This window comes from Cinclus cinclus, chromosome 20 (assembly GCF_963662255.1).
Source record: "Cinclus cinclus chromosome 20, bCinCin1.1, whole genome shotgun sequence".
Classification (NCBI taxonomy): domain Eukaryota; kingdom Metazoa; phylum Chordata; class Aves; order Passeriformes; family Cinclidae; genus Cinclus; species Cinclus cinclus.
In genome coordinates this window covers 11,538,856-11,555,528 of record NC_085065.1, presented here as the reverse complement: position 1 = coordinate 11,555,528, position 16,673 = coordinate 11,538,856, and the positions used below count along the sequence as shown (strand labels likewise).

General features: G+C 63.2%; 3 protein-coding genes across 3 annotated transcripts; 1 reads left to right on the top strand and 2 right to left on the bottom strand.

Annotated features, from left to right (window-relative positions):
• Positions 1-2,714: 2,714 nt before the first annotated feature.
• GPR142 (G protein-coupled receptor 142) lies at positions 2,715-4,043 on the bottom strand. Its single transcript, XM_062506224.1, has 2 exons — positions 3,905-4,043; positions 2,715-3,568 (listed from the first exon to the last, which is right to left on the bottom strand). The coding sequence occupies exons 1-2, from the start codon at positions 4,041-4,043 to the stop codon at positions 2,715-2,717; spliced, it is 993 nt and encodes a 330-aa protein (XP_062362208.1).
• A 3,546-nt stretch (positions 4,044-7,589) lies between these two features.
• On the top strand, positions 7,590-10,504 carry BTBD17 (BTB domain containing 17). Its single transcript, XM_062506223.1, has 3 exons — positions 7,590-7,680; positions 8,660-8,936; positions 9,424-10,504. The coding sequence occupies exons 1-3, from the start codon at positions 7,590-7,592 to the stop codon at positions 10,502-10,504; spliced, it is 1,449 nt and encodes a 482-aa protein (XP_062362207.1).
• A 1,537-nt stretch (positions 10,505-12,041) lies between these two features.
• DNAI2 (dynein axonemal intermediate chain 2) lies at positions 12,042-16,221 on the bottom strand. Its single transcript, XM_062506410.1, has 12 exons — positions 16,039-16,221; positions 15,752-15,913; positions 15,550-15,671; positions 14,877-15,019; positions 14,224-14,337; positions 13,818-13,957; positions 13,489-13,611; positions 12,980-13,206; positions 12,690-12,825; positions 12,466-12,612; positions 12,152-12,349; positions 12,042-12,071 (listed from the first exon to the last, which is right to left on the bottom strand). The coding sequence occupies exons 1-12, from the start codon at positions 16,219-16,221 to the stop codon at positions 12,042-12,044; spliced, it is 1,725 nt and encodes a 574-aa protein (XP_062362394.1).
• Positions 16,222-16,673: the final 452 nt, after the last annotated feature.

The following is a 16,673-nucleotide window of genomic DNA, read 5'->3' as shown; positions in this document are numbered from 1 at the left end:
TCAATGTGCCTCCGGCGGGGCCTGCCCCAGTCCAGGCTGGGATGAAAACAATCCGGGGAGAAAGGGCAGCTGAGCCTCCAGTGGCAGGACCGGATCCCACCGGAACCGGCGGCACCCGTGGCACAAGGACCGGCGCTCGCCGGAGCCCCCGGGGACAGGACGGTGTGTCCAGGCTCAGAGCTGCGCCACCGCCACCCTCCCGCCCTCTTCTTAAGGATCATTTGGTTTCAGGATGGTGTTTGGGATTGGATCATCCCAGTGCAGGCCAGGGGCTCTGCAGCGGCATTCGTGCCTCAGTTTCCCCAGGGATCTGGAGCGCGGGCTCCAGGATTGGACAGCCGGGAAAGGCTCAGCCTTGGATAAGCGGTGCCGGGAGCTTGTCCTGCCGCCCCCACACCGCAGCCCGGCCTCTCCACCGGCTGCTTCCTTCCGCCGGAGGCTTTCCCGGCTGCTGACTCAGCACGAGACCCCCGTGACCCCCGTGGGGCCACCGGCAGGCGTCCGTCCCGCCGAGGCTGCCCGCTGGCCGCACAGCCTTCGCCTTTGTGCTTCCCTTCTTGGCTGGTGATTTCCTCATCTCCTTCCCACGGGGACCCCCCATCGCCCCACGGCGGGTGATTTCAGCCCCCTTCCCACGGAGACACTCATGTTCCACCCCCTGTGCGCATTTTCTGCTCGCCCTTCCCACAGGGACCCTGCCCGCGTTTCTAGCCCCCATTGCTTGCTCCCGGCGTTTTTATAGGTCCTACAGAAAGACCCCAACACGCTGCGGAGTCACTGGGGGGTGATGCCCACCATGCGCTGCCCTCGGTTTCCTCTCGGGGCGGTGAATCCCTCGCCCTGACCTCCCGACGCGGGCAGAGCACAATCCCAGCTCCCGGTGCTCTGGGTGGGCTTGGAACCGCGATCCCAGTGGTAGAACTGGGCAGAACTGGTCCTTCCAGCACAGAGGCCACAGTGAGGGGCTGCGATGTCGCTCAGCACCGGGACCTGGACCCTGGCCAGACTCTATCCGAAAACATCAGCACGCCGGGCGCATTTTTTCCAGGCTTACCTTTCCTCGGGAGCCGCAGGGACGGGCGGCTGGCACGGCTGGCACGGTGGCACGGCTGGCTGAACCCCGTCTCCGCGGCGGCTCCCCTCGGGAAGGTGAGAGCCGGACCTGGAGCTGGGGGTCCCTGCTGCCCTCCCAGAGCCTCCCTCCGCTCCGGTCGGTGCTCGGAGCCGTTCCCAGCGGAGCCCCTCGCGCCGGCGGACGCCGTCAGCACATTTCCACCTCCTTTGCCAAGTAAATACGCACCGGTTGGCACAGGGGGGACGGTGGCAATCGGGGGGGCCGGTGGCAATCCCGGAGCTCCCGCCGAGGGTTCCCGAGGCAGCCGAGCCCCCCACCCCGCGGCCCCTCAGCCCCTGCCCGCGGTCGGGTTAATAACTAATCCCTTCCCGGTTCTGCTCTCCTCACGTGCCAGAATTAATGGAGCGAGAACCTCCCAGGTACCCCCCGCGCCACCGGGTCGGGCTTTAACCCTGTCCCCCGAGAGGGATCCGGCCTGGGATGAGGTGATATCCCCGGCGGGGTCTGTCCCCGCCGGAGAATGACCTGGGTGCGGGGGCAGGGTGGGCCCACGAGTGGGTCAGCCCCACACCCTGGGGGCAAAGGCTGCTCCCCATCCCAACCCAGTGCGGGCACAGCCAGGGCTCGGGGGTGGGCAGGGGGTCTGGTGGGGTTTGGGGCTGTCTCTGTGCCCTGCCAGGAGCCAGATGAGGCCCTGATTCCCCCCCGGGCACCCCCTGGGTCTGTCCTGCCCCGTCTCGGGAATCTGAAAAGAAAGGCTGGACGGTTTTAGGGGATTACGCTAAGGACCTTACGGGGAATTAGGGCGGCGGCAGGGCTGGTTTGGGGGGCTGGGGGTGCCAGGTCCCTGCCCCGGCAGTGCCAGCTCCGCAGTGTTCCATCCCTGCCCTCTGCTGGCAACTGCGGACAGGCTGGCACGGCACGGTCGCTCCTCCAGTGTCACACCAGTTTGGCACTGGTGTAACTGGGAGGGCAGAACTGACTGCACCCAATGCATGGGGGCATTGCCAGGGAGGCTGCTGTCAGGGGGATTAATGGGTGGGGGCCAAAACCTGTGATCTTACCACGCATCCAGACCCCACTAGTGGGGACAGCAGACCCTGTGGGGGCTCCCTCCAGCACTCCCAGGCAGTGGGGCCGGGGCATGGGCAGGGGGACCCTGTGCCAGAGATGCTGGTGCAGGGTGCCTCCATTCCAGCTGCCTGCAGGGAGCCGGACCCAGGCAGAGTTTTGGTCTCAGCATGGCAGTTTATGGAGTGGCAGCCAGTGGGTGCCACGTCCTTGTCGCAGCTCTCAGGAGCTCACTCATGCCCTCCACCCCTCACCACGGGCAGCCCCCGGGTTCTGCAGGAACCTCGGTGCCACTGAGCTGGGGCATGTCCTGGATGAGTTCCCTGGATGAGTTCCAACACTGAGCAAGGGGCTGAGCATGGGCAGGGCTGAGCTGCCCATCCTGGCATGCTGCTGCCAGGCAAGCACCACAAAATATCCCCAAATGAGTGTCTGGGAACAACCAGCTCCTCCTGCCTCCACCAGCAGCATTAACCCTGGCTCTGTGGAGGGTGGGGTCTCCCTGGGTCACGGTGCAATGTGTGGGGCGGGGTGGGCACCAGGACTGCCAGCTGGGCACCGCCCTGGCTCAGAGCGTGGTGCTGCCCAGCAGCTTCAGTGGTTTCAGGGCTGGGGGTGAGAAGTGGCCACTGGCACGGCGGGGGCCTTGCCGGGGGTGTCCCCGCAGCACCTCGCCCACCGTGCGGCGGAAGGTCTGGCTGACGAAGCAGTAGAGGAAGAAGTTGAGGGAGGTGTTGAGCATGGCCACCATGTTGGCGATGTCCAAAGCCAGGTGCACGCGCCAGTCCCTCCTGACCGAGGCCACATAGAGGTGGCACATCATGACGATGGTCCGGGGAGCCCAGAGCACGACGAAGACGGTGGTGACGGCCAGCAGAAGGGCCGTGGTCTTGCTGCCCCCCGCGCGCCTCCGGCGCTTCAGCTTGAGGATGATGATGGAGTTGGTGGCCAGGAAGATGCTGCAGGGCAGGAAGTAGATGGTGACACAGTGCAGCCACTTGAGCGCCGTGTCCAGCGCCGTGGGGGGGTCGGCGTCACGCCACATATCCAGCCACCAGTAGAAGGGGATGCCGGTGGCCAATGCCACGGCGAAGACGGCCACGATGATCTTGCGGGTGCGCCGTGGGTAGGACACGGTGCGGTAGCGCAGAGGGTGGCACAGGGCCACGTAGCGATCCACGGTCAGCAGGACGGTGACCCAGGTGGACGCATGGTTGGCTGTGAACTCCAGCACGTTGACGGTGTGGATGAAGGCGCTGGGCACTGCCCGTGCCAGGATGGCTGTCTGCAGGATGAAGCCCACGAAGATGATGAAGACCTGGGTGAGGATGTCGGAGGTGGTCAGGGCCAGCAGGTACCAGTACGACGACTTCTTGGTCCTGGTGGCCAGACGGGACAGGGCCACGGCAGTCAGGATGTTCACTGGAGGGAGGGGAGCGATGGGTGGAGGTGAGAGCTGGGGGCTCACAGTCCCCCCCACCACCTTCACAGCTCCCAGACACCGGGGCTGCCCAGGCTCCATCTGAGGGGAGCTATAAATATCCTGGTACTATGGGGATTTACTGGGCTGATTAATCTCTTCTGTGTGGCAGCCCAAGCAATGCAAATACCATCTGTCCCCATGGAGGTGGCACCTGCCCTGGGGCCAGGCAGCACAGCCGGGCACCGGGGCCAGGTCAAAGGCTGGGGGTGAGCACGTTAAGCCCCTCCATCCTGAGGACTTTTCTTTCCAGCCCCCAGCACCCTCAGCCCCCTCACCTGGCAGTCCCAGCCCCAGCAGGACACTGTAATACACAATGGGGACGATGCCAACCAAGCAGGGTGACCGCTCCAGCTCTGGCTCCAGCTCTGACCATGCCCATGACACCGCCGTGCTGTTGGGCACCGGGACCGTCATCTTCCACCTTGGATCCGCTGTGAGGAGAGACAGAGAGCAGCAAAGGGTCCTGATGGCACCTGGGCAGGATGTCAGCCATGACATGCCACTGGGGGCTTGGGGACAGGGACCATCACCTGGGTGTCCCCACTTTGTCTGCATCCCTGCTCCCCTGTCCTGTAGCATCCATAGACAGTGGGCAACTCCAAAACGTGCCAGATCTGAAGGCTGCTGCATCCATGGGGGGCAGTGCACCCTAAGACCCCTGTGCCATGTCCCAGTAGAGCCCCTGCTGCCAGAGCTGCTCATTCTTTATCCTTCAGACCCGTTTTTGTAGAAAACTGGATTAAAACACCATGTTCTTGGGCAGCTGCCAGCAGAGGGAGGCTCTGGCCCCCAGTCCGGGCTGGGCGCCATCAGACGGCTCCCAGTGGTGGCAGAGAAGACCCAGAGGTGCCGATGGGGGGTCCCCAGTGGTGCCAAATGTGGAGTGGCCATCTCCAGGCTGCCAGCTGGGTCTTTTTCCAGCTCTTCAGGCTGAGGCAGCAGAGCTGGAGGAGCCTGGCAGAGGCCCTGCCCACAGCCCAGCCCACATCCCCGCCCGTATCCGGATCCTTATCCGTATCCGCATCCCTATCTATGCCCCATCCCTGTCTCATATCGGTCCAATCCCTTCCCCATCTCTGCCCTATCCCTGTCCTATCCCTGCCCCATCCCTCTGCCCACTCCCCACGCCCGGATCGTGCCCACGGTGCCCTCGCCCATTCATAAACCGGGGGGGGGGGGGGGGGGGGGGGCTCCACCCCCTCCCGAGCTCTGCGCTCCTATTGGCTCAGGGAGCCAGGCCCCCCCAGTCGGAGAGGGGTTCCCCGGGAGTGGGGAGGTCAGAGCTGAGCCCTGAGTTCTGATTGGTCAGAATCCCTCCCAAATTTGCATCTGGGGGTCCGCCACCCCCGGTCCCAGGACCTCCCATCACCGTCCCCCGGCACTGGGAGCGGGGGTTGTGGGGTGCAAAGGGGGGCCCTGAGCTCAGGGAGGGGGGCACAGGGCACCACGCTGCTCCCAGGCTGACCCTTGTCCCAGGGGCACCCCAAATTCCTCAGATACTCGACGGCTTTCGGGGCCGTGGTTGGAGGGGCGGTCAGGTCTCTCTCCCGTTGCCGTTCTCTCCATGGCCAGTGATGAATCTGCTCCCGCAGAAGCGCCCGAGGTGTGTGCGTGGGATCACCGCGATCCCACCTCCCAGACCCTGGAACTCCCGGCTGAGACCCAAGCAAGATTCTGAACTCAGCCCGAGGGAAAAAGAAGGGGGGCATGGGGGAGCAGAGGGGTGCCAATTATCTGCAAATTAGCTCCGGCTCATCAGCAGGAGGTCCCATCCATCCAGTTCCCCCGCGGAACTGGGACATCGATCGGCTGCAGCCGCAGCGCGAGCGCCTTAACCCTTTCCCAGCCCGATCCCCTTTGTGCTGCTGTGGGGGGGGCGGGTTCGCTCTGGGCCCCCCCTTTGCTTCCCCTGCCCGGGCTCCGGCTCCTCAAAGCCTGCGGGACAGGAACTCTCACCTGGGTGGCCCCAGTGCCACCCGCCGAGCGTGCAGTGCCACCTTCCCTGAGCTTGGCGTTTCCCCCGGACATACCGCTGTCTGTGTCCCCGGCAGTGTCCCTGTCCTCTCCGGGGTCCGTGTCCCTGCCAGTGTCCCCGTCCTCTCCGGCACCCGCAGCATGGCACAGCCTCCCGGGCAGCGGGACACGGGGCGGAGGGAGAGCGCCGTGGGCAGAGCCGCGGGCTGGGCTGGCTGGGCACAGGGACGTCACCAGCCCTTGGCTCCCGCGGAGGCCAGGGAAGGGGACACCGGGAAGTTCCGAGTGACCGTGACAGAGCAGTAGAGATGGTGGTCCTGGGGCAAGTGGGCAGCTGGGTCCTCAGGTACATCTGAAGAGCAGGTGTGCGCAGAGTGTGAGGTGTGTCTGCGCACACGAGTGTGAATCCTCCGTGTCCCTGCTGGGCTCTGCCCTGGCTGCCCCGAAGTGCCACCGCCAGGACACCGCGCCCGTGCCTCAGTTTCCCCGGCAGCACAGGGAGGGTCCCCTGCCGGTCCCTGGGTCCAGCTCCGTCTCTCCAGTGTCCCCCCAGCCCGCGGGGGCGATGCCCTGGCACTGCTGCCTGGCACAGGTCGCTATGGTGAACCAGCTCTGCCCCGCCCCAGCCGCAATCTCCGGGCTAGCGCAGCTTCTCCCTCACCTCACCGCGGGCTGGGGGATGTCACCCTGTCCCCTGGTGACCTCCAGAACCAGCCCCATGCTGCCCCGTGTCCCCCCGTGGTCACCTCACCGCCGTGAGCAGCCGATGTCGCTGTGGGGGACACGGGGGTCCCCGGGCTGTGGCTGCTGCCCGGGCTGGCACGGTGCCGGGCACACGCTCCCACAAGCTGTTGTTTATCGGGCGAGTGGTGCCTGATATTTCACGGGTGGTGAAATGAAGCGTCGGGGGACGCGCTGAGCCGTGAACCGGCTGTGCCGTGGCGGGGACCCTGTCCCTTGGGTCCCCACCGTGCAAGGACACCAGCCCGGGCTGGGTGTTCTGCTGGCACCACGATTTTGGGGTCCCCCTGCCCAGTAGGGACACAGGGCTTGAGCGTCGCCCACCTGCCCGTCCCTGCAAGGGGCCAGGGAGCCCCAGCAGCGTGGCGTGGGGATGATTGGTGTCTTGTCCTCAGTCTCCGTGCCCATGGGCTGGGGACAGATGATGATCCCACACCCTCGGCAGCTGGAGCAACATCTGCCTATGCTCAACATCTGGAAACAGTGTCTGAGCCCGTAATCAAACTGTTGTGCAGGAGGACAGGGCTCCTTGGCAGTGGGTAAGGGGCTGCAGTGCCCCTGCGAACTGTGCTGCCTCCTCTGTGGGATGTGTCTCCCCCGTCTGGGGTCCTGGGTCCCCACCCCATGGCGCCACCGGGGCCACAGCCGAAGTGGGGCTGGCACCACTGTGCTGACACCCTGCTCACCCAGCACCACCCCAGTCTGTGCCTGTGCCACTGGGCTTTGGGGGGTGCCCCAACGTCATGATGAAGCCCCCCAGGAGGTGTCGGAGCGGGCGGGGGGCCAGGGAGGGCGCACGGGCGGCCTCTTGGCTGCAAAGGCTGGGAAAAGGGCAGGCAGTTCCTGCCGGCAGCGCGGATGCCATGGTGATGGGCTGCTGCCGGCATGAATACCCATGAGCCGAGGGGGAGCGGGAGGCCACCGAGCTGTGCCCTGAATGCAAAGACCCCGGCACAAAGGGCCGCGGCCACCCGAGGGGGATGCCAGCAGCAGGTGCCGCACGGCGACGTCCCCTCGCCACAGCGCAGCGGGGCTCCCCTCCGCAGCACCCCGGGGTGCGCGGGGCTGGGGCTGGGGGTCGGGGTGGGATGCAGGGAGGCTGGAAGCCGTTCCCGTGGCAACGGCCGGTCCCACTTTCCACCAATCGATGCGGCGGCGCGGGCACGCGGGCCGGGAGGGCGCGTGGCCTACATAAGCCCCGGGCTCGCAGCGTGTGCCGCACCCGGCAGATGCGCCTGCGACGCCATGGCCAGGCTGACGGGCACCCGGCCCGTGGCCACCCGCCGCTGGGGATGTGCCGCTGCCTTCCTCCTCCTCCTCTTCACCGTGCAAGCCGGTAAGAGTGGCCGGGGTGGGGGGAGGCGTGAAAGGTCTCTGGGTACCGCTGCCCTCGCCGGGTGCTGGGGTGCGGCTCGGTGATGGAGAGCTGAACTCACCTCTCCGGCTGCCGTCGGGGTGCTGGGAGGGGATGGAAGTGGCTCCTGGATGTGCTGTACTCTCTGTGGAGCTGGGTTTTGCTCGCTGGTGCCCTGGGGAGGAGGGCCCGGTGCCGCGGGCAGACAAGTCCAGCACCGTGGGGTACAGGGCGCCTGCTCCCCTTCCCCATCCCCACTCAGCTGGCCTTAAGCCGGAGCTGGGAAGGGTAATCCGTTGGCAAGATGGATTTGAGACAGATGGGGCCAAATTCCTCCTGGGGGAAGGATGCTCCGAGGAGGAGGAGTGGGTGGGAGTGGTGTCAGGAGGGAGAAGAGAGGAAAGAAGCATCCCAGTGCCCACAGGAGATGGAGAGCCCTGTTCCACAGTCCCAGTTCCCTCTCCAGTCCCTGTTGAGATCCCAGCATGGACATGCAGTGACACCAGGGCAGCCGGTGTCCTGAGGCTGCTCGGGACCCCGTTCCTGGGTGTGGGGCAGAGCGTGCCTGGCTCCCCACACCCATGGGCTCTCTGTGCCCCCATGTATCCATCGGGGATGCGAGGGATCAGGGCAATGCCCGGGGCTTGCTCTGCCCACAGCGGGGACGGGATCAGGACAGGCAGACCGGGCTGAGAGCCAGTGCTGCCGGCACCCAGCCATTTCCCAGCACACCCCAGCCTGGAACATGGTGGTCTCGGCCCTTCTGCTGCAGAAAGGCAGTTTTTTGGCTCTCAGGGACACAAATGTCCTCATGTTCTTTGTTCCCCCACACCCCCTTGGCACCAGCAGCCCTTTGGCACTGGGGGAGCGGAGGCAGGAGGTGCACAGGCCCCCAGTAACCCCACCCTACCTCAGTGCCTGGGACTGGGGCGAACTCTGGGATGGTCCCATCTCCCTGCAGCCCAAAAAGCTGATTTTAGCGGAGATTCCACGGCGGCCACCATCAACCACTCGCTGACGCTGCTGCAGCGGCTGCAGGAGCTGCTGCAGAACGGCAATGGCAGCGACTCGGTGCTGCGGGTCCGCTCGGCCGCCTCCGACGAACCCAAGGTGTTCCACACACACCAGCTGCTGCTGAGCCTCCAGAGCGAGGTCTTCGAGAGCCTCCTGCACAACCAGAGTGTTGTGACCCTGTATGAGCCACCCGAGACTGCCGCGCTCTTCGAGAAGTTCATCAGGTGCGTGGGGACTCCATGGGATGGGGAGGTCAGGAGGGTGCAGCTCTCCTGGGAACCACGGGGAACTCCAGGGGATGGGGATGCCCAGAAGGATGCAGCCAAGGAAGGGGGTTGTTCCTCTGGGAAACACAGGGACCTCGTGGGATGTACATTTTGGGAGGAAAGCAACCCAGGAGGGAGGATTCTCCCCTGGCAACCATGGAGATCCTGTGGGATTGGTGCAGCCAAAAAAGATGGATACTCCATCAGGGACTTGATGGGATGCAGCCAGGGAAGGAAGATCCTCCCTTGGGCACCATGGGGATCACGTGGGATGGACACACATAGAGGGAAGCATCCAGATAGGGAGGATGCTTCCCTGAGAACCCTGGGAATCCATGGGGTGGGAATACTCAGAGGGAAGCAGCCCAGGGCAGAAGCTCTCCCCTAGGAACTGAGGTGCCAGGGATGGCTGTCCCCATTGTCACCACCCCACGCTCTGTCCCAGGTACTTGTACTGCGGGGGGGTCTCCATTCTGCTGCACCAGGCCATCCCCATGCACCAGCTGGCCAGCAAATACCGGGTCTGGGGGCTGCAGCGTGGCGTGGCCGAATACATGAGGACCCACCTGGCCAGCGAGTCGAGCCAGGGCCACGTGGTGGGCTGGTACCACTACGCCGTGCGCGTCGGGGACGCGGCGCTGCAGGAGAGCTGCCTCCAGTACCTGGCCTGGAACCTGTCGGCGGTGCTGGGCAGCGCCGAATGGGGCTCGGTGAGCGTGGAGCTGCTGCTGCTGCTGCTGGAGCGCTCCGACCTGGTGCTGCACAGCGAGCTGGAGCTCTACACTGCCGTGGAGGGCTGGCTGAGCCGCCGGCAGCCCGAGACACCCGTGGCAGAGCGGGTGCTGCGCGCCATCCGCTACCCCATGATCGCTCCCAGCCAGCTGTTCCGGCTGCAGGCGCAGTCGGCGGTGCTGGCGCGGCACCGCGGCGCGGTGCAGGACCTGCTCTTCCAGGCTTTCCAGTTCCACGCCGCCTCCCCGCTCCACTTCGCCAAGTACTTTGACGTCAACTGCAGCATGTTCCTACCCCGCAACTACCTCGCGCCCAGCTGGGGCTCCCAGTGGGTCATCACCAACCCGGCGCGGGACGACCGCAGCACCAGCTTCCAGACCCAGCTGGGGCCCAGCAGCCACGACGCGGGCAAGAGGGTGACCTGGAACGTGCTGTTCTCGCCGCGCTGGCTGCCCGTCAGCCTGCGCCCCGTGTACTCGGACTCGGTGGCGGGCGCCATCCAGCCCGTGCGCATCGAGGACGGGCGCCCGCGCCTCGTCATCACCCCGGCCATGAGCAGCCCCGACTTTGCTGGAGTCACCTTCCAGAAGACCGTGCTGGTGGGTGTGAGGCAGCAGGGCCGTGTGCTGGTCAAGCACGCCTACAGCTTCCACCAGAGCTCGGATGAGGCGGCCGATTTCCTGGTGCACGCCGACCTGCAGAAACGCACCTCCGAGTACCTCATCGACAACTCCCTGCACCTCCACATCATCATCAAGCCTGTCTACCACTCCCTCATTAAGGTGAAGAAGTAATGAGGCACAGATGGGTCGTGCCATGGTAGCCCCAGCACCACGGGGGGAGGGCTTGGTCCCGTAGGTAGATGAGGGTCCCCTTGCTGGGGGGCTCCAGGTCTGTGCTCTGCACTGCCCACCCCTCCCTGAGTGTTCCCCTGCCACGTCCTGTCCCCATCGCTGTCCCTGGGGATGGAGGATGCTGGGAGCGCCCCAGACCCATGTAGGGGGTGCAGGAGGTGAAATGTGCAGCCCATGGGTACATCACAGACCCCAATGGGTGCGTGAATGGGGACAGGGACAGACCATCCTTCCCGTGAGGCAGCCCTGGGGTCCCTATGTGTGGGCAGCTGGGTCCAGCTCAGGAGCAAACGGAGCTGCCCAGTCTGGGGATGAGCCTCCCCCAGTAGAGGAGGGGTGGGGGGCACCGTCCCCACTGGCAGTGGCAGCTTCCCCATCTCTGTCCAGGCAGCCCCACCCCCTTTCCTAATAAAGCAGAAAACGAGTGTGGGATGTGTGGGGCATCTTTGGGGTGACGCCGCTCCCTGGCTCAGCTCCTTCTAATGGAACTCCTGGGAAGGAAAACACCAATCCAGGCACGGATGCATTTCCTGTGGGGATGTGGGTCCCTGATCGGGATGGGTTTGGCATGGGAAGATCTGGCCCTGGCACAGCTGGCACAGGGTGCTGCACAGGCACTCAGGAGAATCACAGATAGGAGGACACCAGTGGCTGGGGAACAGACACAGCAGCACCCCCAGGGCGTTGGGGTTTGGGGTGTGGGAGGGTGGTGGCCCCTGAAGCGTGTCCTGGCATTGCTCACCCACGGGTGGGTTCAGCCCCTGAGCAGAGCCTGGGGAAGGGCGCTGCTGCTCCCCCTAAGCCCACGGAGCCACCTGTGTGATGTCCCCATCGCTGTGACAGTGCTGCTGGCAGCTCGTTAATGATTAATTAAGGGGGGGTGAGGAGTCGGGGTGGCTGCCTGTTCTACCAGCAGGGCTGTGTTTACCCAGCACTGATAACTAAGCCTGGGGGCTGCTCCTGTGGGAACACAAAGATCTCCAGCTGAGAACGGTCCAGAGGGGACTGGGCCCCTCCCTGCTGCCACCAGCCACCCTGCTGTGCCCTGCTCCACAGGCTGGGGACACTGAGGGACACCCTGTGCTGCTGTGGGTGCTTGGCTGTGCTCAGACACTGGCTTTGTGTGTCCTGGGTCAAGGAAAGAACAGGAGGAGCAGGAGGACGTGACTTTCCTACCCTCTGCTCGACTCTGCTGTGGCAAGAGAGGAAATGTGATGTGGAAAGCACTGCTTTATTCACACCAAAGAAAATCGGGATGCAAAGGCCAGGAAGCAGCTGTGGGGTCAGGGGGCTGTGCAGGGTCCCTCACTTGCCACCCCAGGAGTACAGAGAGCCCAGGAGGGCAGAGAGCCCAGGAGAGCTGCCTGGCCTGGGGACAGTGGCATCATCCCTGCAGCAGCTCTGGCACAGAGGGGAAAGGAAGGTGCAGCTGGAGCACACTGACCTTGGCATCCTCCTACTCTTCCTCCTGCTTTCCCTACTGCGCAGCTGCCTCTCCCTCTTCACCCTGAAAGACAGAGGTTCACCCTGTCCCCTGCCCTTGGTGGGGTCCCTGCCTTAGTGGTCAGACTGTCCTGTCCCCATTACCTCTCCAGGGTCTTCCATGCCCCTCCTGCGCCGTTCTGCCTTGATGTTGGCGAGGAAATCTGCTTGGACCTGCTTGAACACCTCCTGGGGATCCTCCTGCTCCTCTGGCCGGGCCCGTGCCCGCTCCTGCTCCCGCAGCAGCCGCTCCCGATATTTGTCCTGCAGGACCTTCTCCCGCCTTGCCTCCCGCTCGAACATCTGGGGGCAGATGTGAGGCTGAGGGGAGTGGGGGGCACAGGGGACCCCACCACGAGCCTGGGGACAGCGCAGGGCTGTGGGCACAGTGTGGGGCTCGGGTGGGACCTGGCACGTACTGAGGAGGTCAGGGTCTTCTCGTTCTTCCGGAGGGTGCAGAACCCTGAGGAGATCTCCAGGAGGAAGACAGTGCCCATCCTGGTGCTACAGCCAATGATGCGCCCGTTGTCCTGCGAGCACAGGCTGAGCAGGGGTTCGTTGGACACCTGGGGACAGGGGACAGCTGGGTGGTGACATTCGGCCCTGGGGTGATGCAAGGGTCCCACAGGTGCTGGGGACCCACCTTGATGCTGAGGGCAGGCTCCTTCTGGTGGAAGAGGAAGTCCCAGATGTCCAGGGTCCCATCTGACTTGGTGGTGAAGAACACGGCTGGCTTCATGGGGCTCCAGCACGTGTCCAGAAGGTAGGGAGTGTGGTACCTTCCAGCAGAGCCATCCCTCAGCCACGCTGGCACTGCCCTGCCTTGGTCACTGGCCCATCCCAGCACTCACAGCCCCCACTGCCACACGCCCTGAGCATGCTCTGCTGCCCTGGGGACGATTTCTGGCCGAGTAAACAACCTCTGACACCTACTTGGTCTCCATAATTGATGATGAATCCATGAGCTCCTCTGTCCAGATCCGAGCAGTCCAGTCACCGACTGACAGGAAGATTTTGGGGAAGAAGGGGTTCCTGGTCACTCTGTAGACAGCCCCGATGTGGCTACTGAAAATGTTGGCAATTTTCTCGGGCGGTGTCTTGGCGTCACGATTGCAGGAGATGATGATGCCCTGCTCTGTGCCCACGAGGAACTTGGTGGGCTGGGGGTGGGAGCAGGAGGGTGCAGCTGTCAGTAGGATGGAGACCCCACGGTGTGGGGGGCAGCAGGGGATCACACTGCAGCCAGAACCCTGGGAGCCACCACTGCTGGGGGGTATAGGGACTGAAATGCCAGCTGGACCCTGTGTTTTTGGAGCACATCAATCCCCAGTTCTTCTGAGGGCATCTGGCTCTGGGCTGTGCCCACAAGGGTGACCAGACACTGCCCTGTGTCCTCCTCCTGCCCAGGTCAGGGTGTGGGTACTGGGCACATGAACACTCACCATGGTGGGTGAAAAGTCCAGGGACATGGCACCCAGAGCCTTCTTCAGCTGATCTTCCCGGGTGATGTCCAAGATCAGCTTCTCGCTGGGCTGTGACATCTTGCGGATGTCCCACCACAGGATCTGTGGGGATGAAGCATGGTAGGGGCTGTGGGGGCTGCTCCCAGCACAGTTGGAGGTGCTGGCAGTCCTGGAGCCTGGCAGCTGCCCTGTGACAGCCTGGGAGACCTGGATCTTGTGCTGCTGAGGGGCAGAGCAGGCCCAGGAAGCTCCTTGAGAACCCCTCAGGAGGGGTGCCCCTGCCCCCTTCCCCTGTTCCAGCCCCTCACCTGCCCATCGGTGGAGCCTGAGAAGCACTCAGTGCCCGTTCTGGAGGGCAGCCAGCACGCTCCATACACAGGGTCCCTGTGGCTGAACTCCACAGGGGTCATCTCCATGGGCAGCCCCCCTTTCCTGGTGTCCCAATACACTGGGAAGGAAAAGAAAAGCCCTTGCCTAGCCCCTTTCCTTGTCACATTTCCCCCACTGTCCAAGCTGGAACAGGGAGCAAACTTCACCCAATGCTTCCCAGAGATCATTCAGGGTGATGGGAGAGGTGGGAGCACAGCACCCATGCTGCTCATCCCCTGGATCCATCCATCCATCCATCCATCCATCCATCCATCCATCCATCCATCCATCCATCCATCCATCCATCTGCTGGAGCCAGCATGGAGCAGAATGAACCCCCCTCACCTATCTGCCCATTGTAGCAGCCTCCCAGCACATGATGCCAGTCCTTGGAATTGTACTCCAGGGTCAGCACAGGGGACGAGGGCTTGAGGGTGAGCTCTGGGCTGTAGGGTTTTTCTGCCAAGGATGGATGAGTGAAGAGCAAAGGGTGAAGGGCAGCCCCCCAAAAGCAGCCCGCAGCCCACCCTGCTGCCCTCACCCCACTCCCTGGAACAGCAGTGCAGGATGAGGAGCCCGTGTCACTGGGAGTTGGCCTGGGGACAGACCCCCAGTGCACAAATCTCCTGCATTCCCAGTCCTGTTCTTTGTCCTTTCCACTCCAAAATACAACTGGTATGAGCCAGGCTTGGACAGTTCAGGGCAAGTCTCAGCCTGGGCTCCTGCTGCCTCTTTCTTCCTTCATTGCCAACTGAACCACATCAACACAGGAGCCTCATCTGAGGCTCCAGGCTCTGCTGCCTGTCACAGCTTTGGAGTCATGGAACGGGATTTTAGTGGCCATTTCCCACCTTCCAGTTCCAATTTCTCCCTGTTTCTTCACTGTTGTGTAGGAGGCTCCCCCAGCCACCCTCCCTGGGGTGCTGCAAGGCCTCATTCTGCTCTCTGAGACACCAAGTGCTTCCCTTATTGCCTGGTGGGATTGCCCTTGGCCTTACCCAGATCCCAGATGTAGGAATCAAAGCTCATGTCCTTCCTGCTGTCTTGGAATTCCAGGCTGCAATAAGCCACAGCCACTGCCCTGTTGGCATCAGGGTGCCAGGAGAGGTGCATGGCCATCCTCTTGGTCTGGTTGGGGTCCCTTTGGGGTGACACATCAGCCAAGACAGGTCAGTTTGCAAATCCCTGGGATGAACAACTCCCATAGAGAATTGTGGGAATCACAAGGAAACCAAACTGCAGCCCTCGAGCCTGGAGTGCAGGAAATTATTCTCCTGGGGGGTCGGGCAGGGGGAGAAGAGTCGATGACTTCATCGTCTTTCCAGTCATACCTTTCTAAAAATCCATTTATCTTACTGGATCTGACTCCTAAACACTCATGATGTGGAAATTAACCTTTGAGGCACCAAAAGTAAGAAGGAAAATCCAAAAGCACCATCAAGAGATGCTCGGAGCTGAGTCTGTCCCTGGCTCCTATCCCCAAATCACCTGGTCAGGGCAGGGGGCAGGGATGGAACAGTGGAGAAGGGAGGGGTCAGCAGGTCTCTCCACCCACAAACTGCACCAGGACCGTCCCAAACCCACTGGAATTTAACTCCTAAAGTTTTCCCACTTTATTTGAAGGTGGTTTGACCCTGATGAGGCTCTGGTGAACCCCCCCAGCTGTGCTACCTGAGGACATTGATGGTTTTGGCTGAGGGAGGCTCATCCTCCTCATCTTCCTCCTCTTCCTCCTCAAAATATTCCTCGTAGATGTCGATGGTGTTGTTCTGCTTGACGTAGTGCTCCACCAGCTGCAGGGACAGCATGGCTGTGTGTCCGGGGGGCTCTGGGGGGCTCTGGGGGTCTGGGAGGGGTCAGGGCAGGATCTTACAGAGCCAAGGCGCTGGACACTCCTGGTGTAGACCTCTTCCCTCTCCACCTCCTCCCGGTAGCGGGTGGTCAGCTCTGAGTTCTTGGGGTCAACGTGCTTGGGCCACCCACCCTCCACATGGTTCACACCCTGGATGGACACCTGCACCCGATCCGTGTTCACCTGGGCACGAGGACACAGAGGGGGCAGAGGCCCTGAGCCCTAAAGTGCCTGACACATCTCATCCCCTCGGGTATTGGGTGACACCCCGGGATGTCCCCTCCAACGGCGAGGGGGTGTCCCCATACCTCGTGCAGGGCCATGACAGGACCCTCCTGCACAGCAAAGTCCACGGGGTCCTGTGGGATGAAGTCATCAGCCAGGCTGGGGTCGGGTGGGATGTCCACGGTCACCTCGGCCAGGAAGTCTGAGAAGCTGCAGGGCCGCCCGAATTCGCTGCGCTTCCGCGTGTACTCGTACTTGATCTCCATGGTGGGATGGAATGGAAAGGGATGGGGAGGTCTGGAGATGGAGGGTCCTCAAAGGGAGCCCCAAAAAGGAGTGGGGGCCTCAGGGATGGAGGAGAGGACGGAGAGCCTTGGGGAAGCCTAAAAGGAAACAGGGACCTTAGGGAGGAAGAGACAATTCCAAAAGAGATTGGGAGAATCCCAAAAGGGGTTTTCAGGGATGGAGAGATGGTCCTGGAGGGGAGTGGGGATCTCGAGGAGCTCCAAGGAGTGAGGGTTTCAGGGATGAAGGGCCCCAAAAGGAATGTGAGCCGCAGGGAGACCCAAATGTGAACAGAGACCCTGGAGAGGGAAGACACTGAAAGAGACTGAGAACCTCAGGGAACCCCAAAAGGGAATGGGGACCCTTTAGAAGCGCAAAACACAGTGTGGGCCTTGGAAATGTCCCAGAAGGGAACAAAAACCTCAGGGAGTCC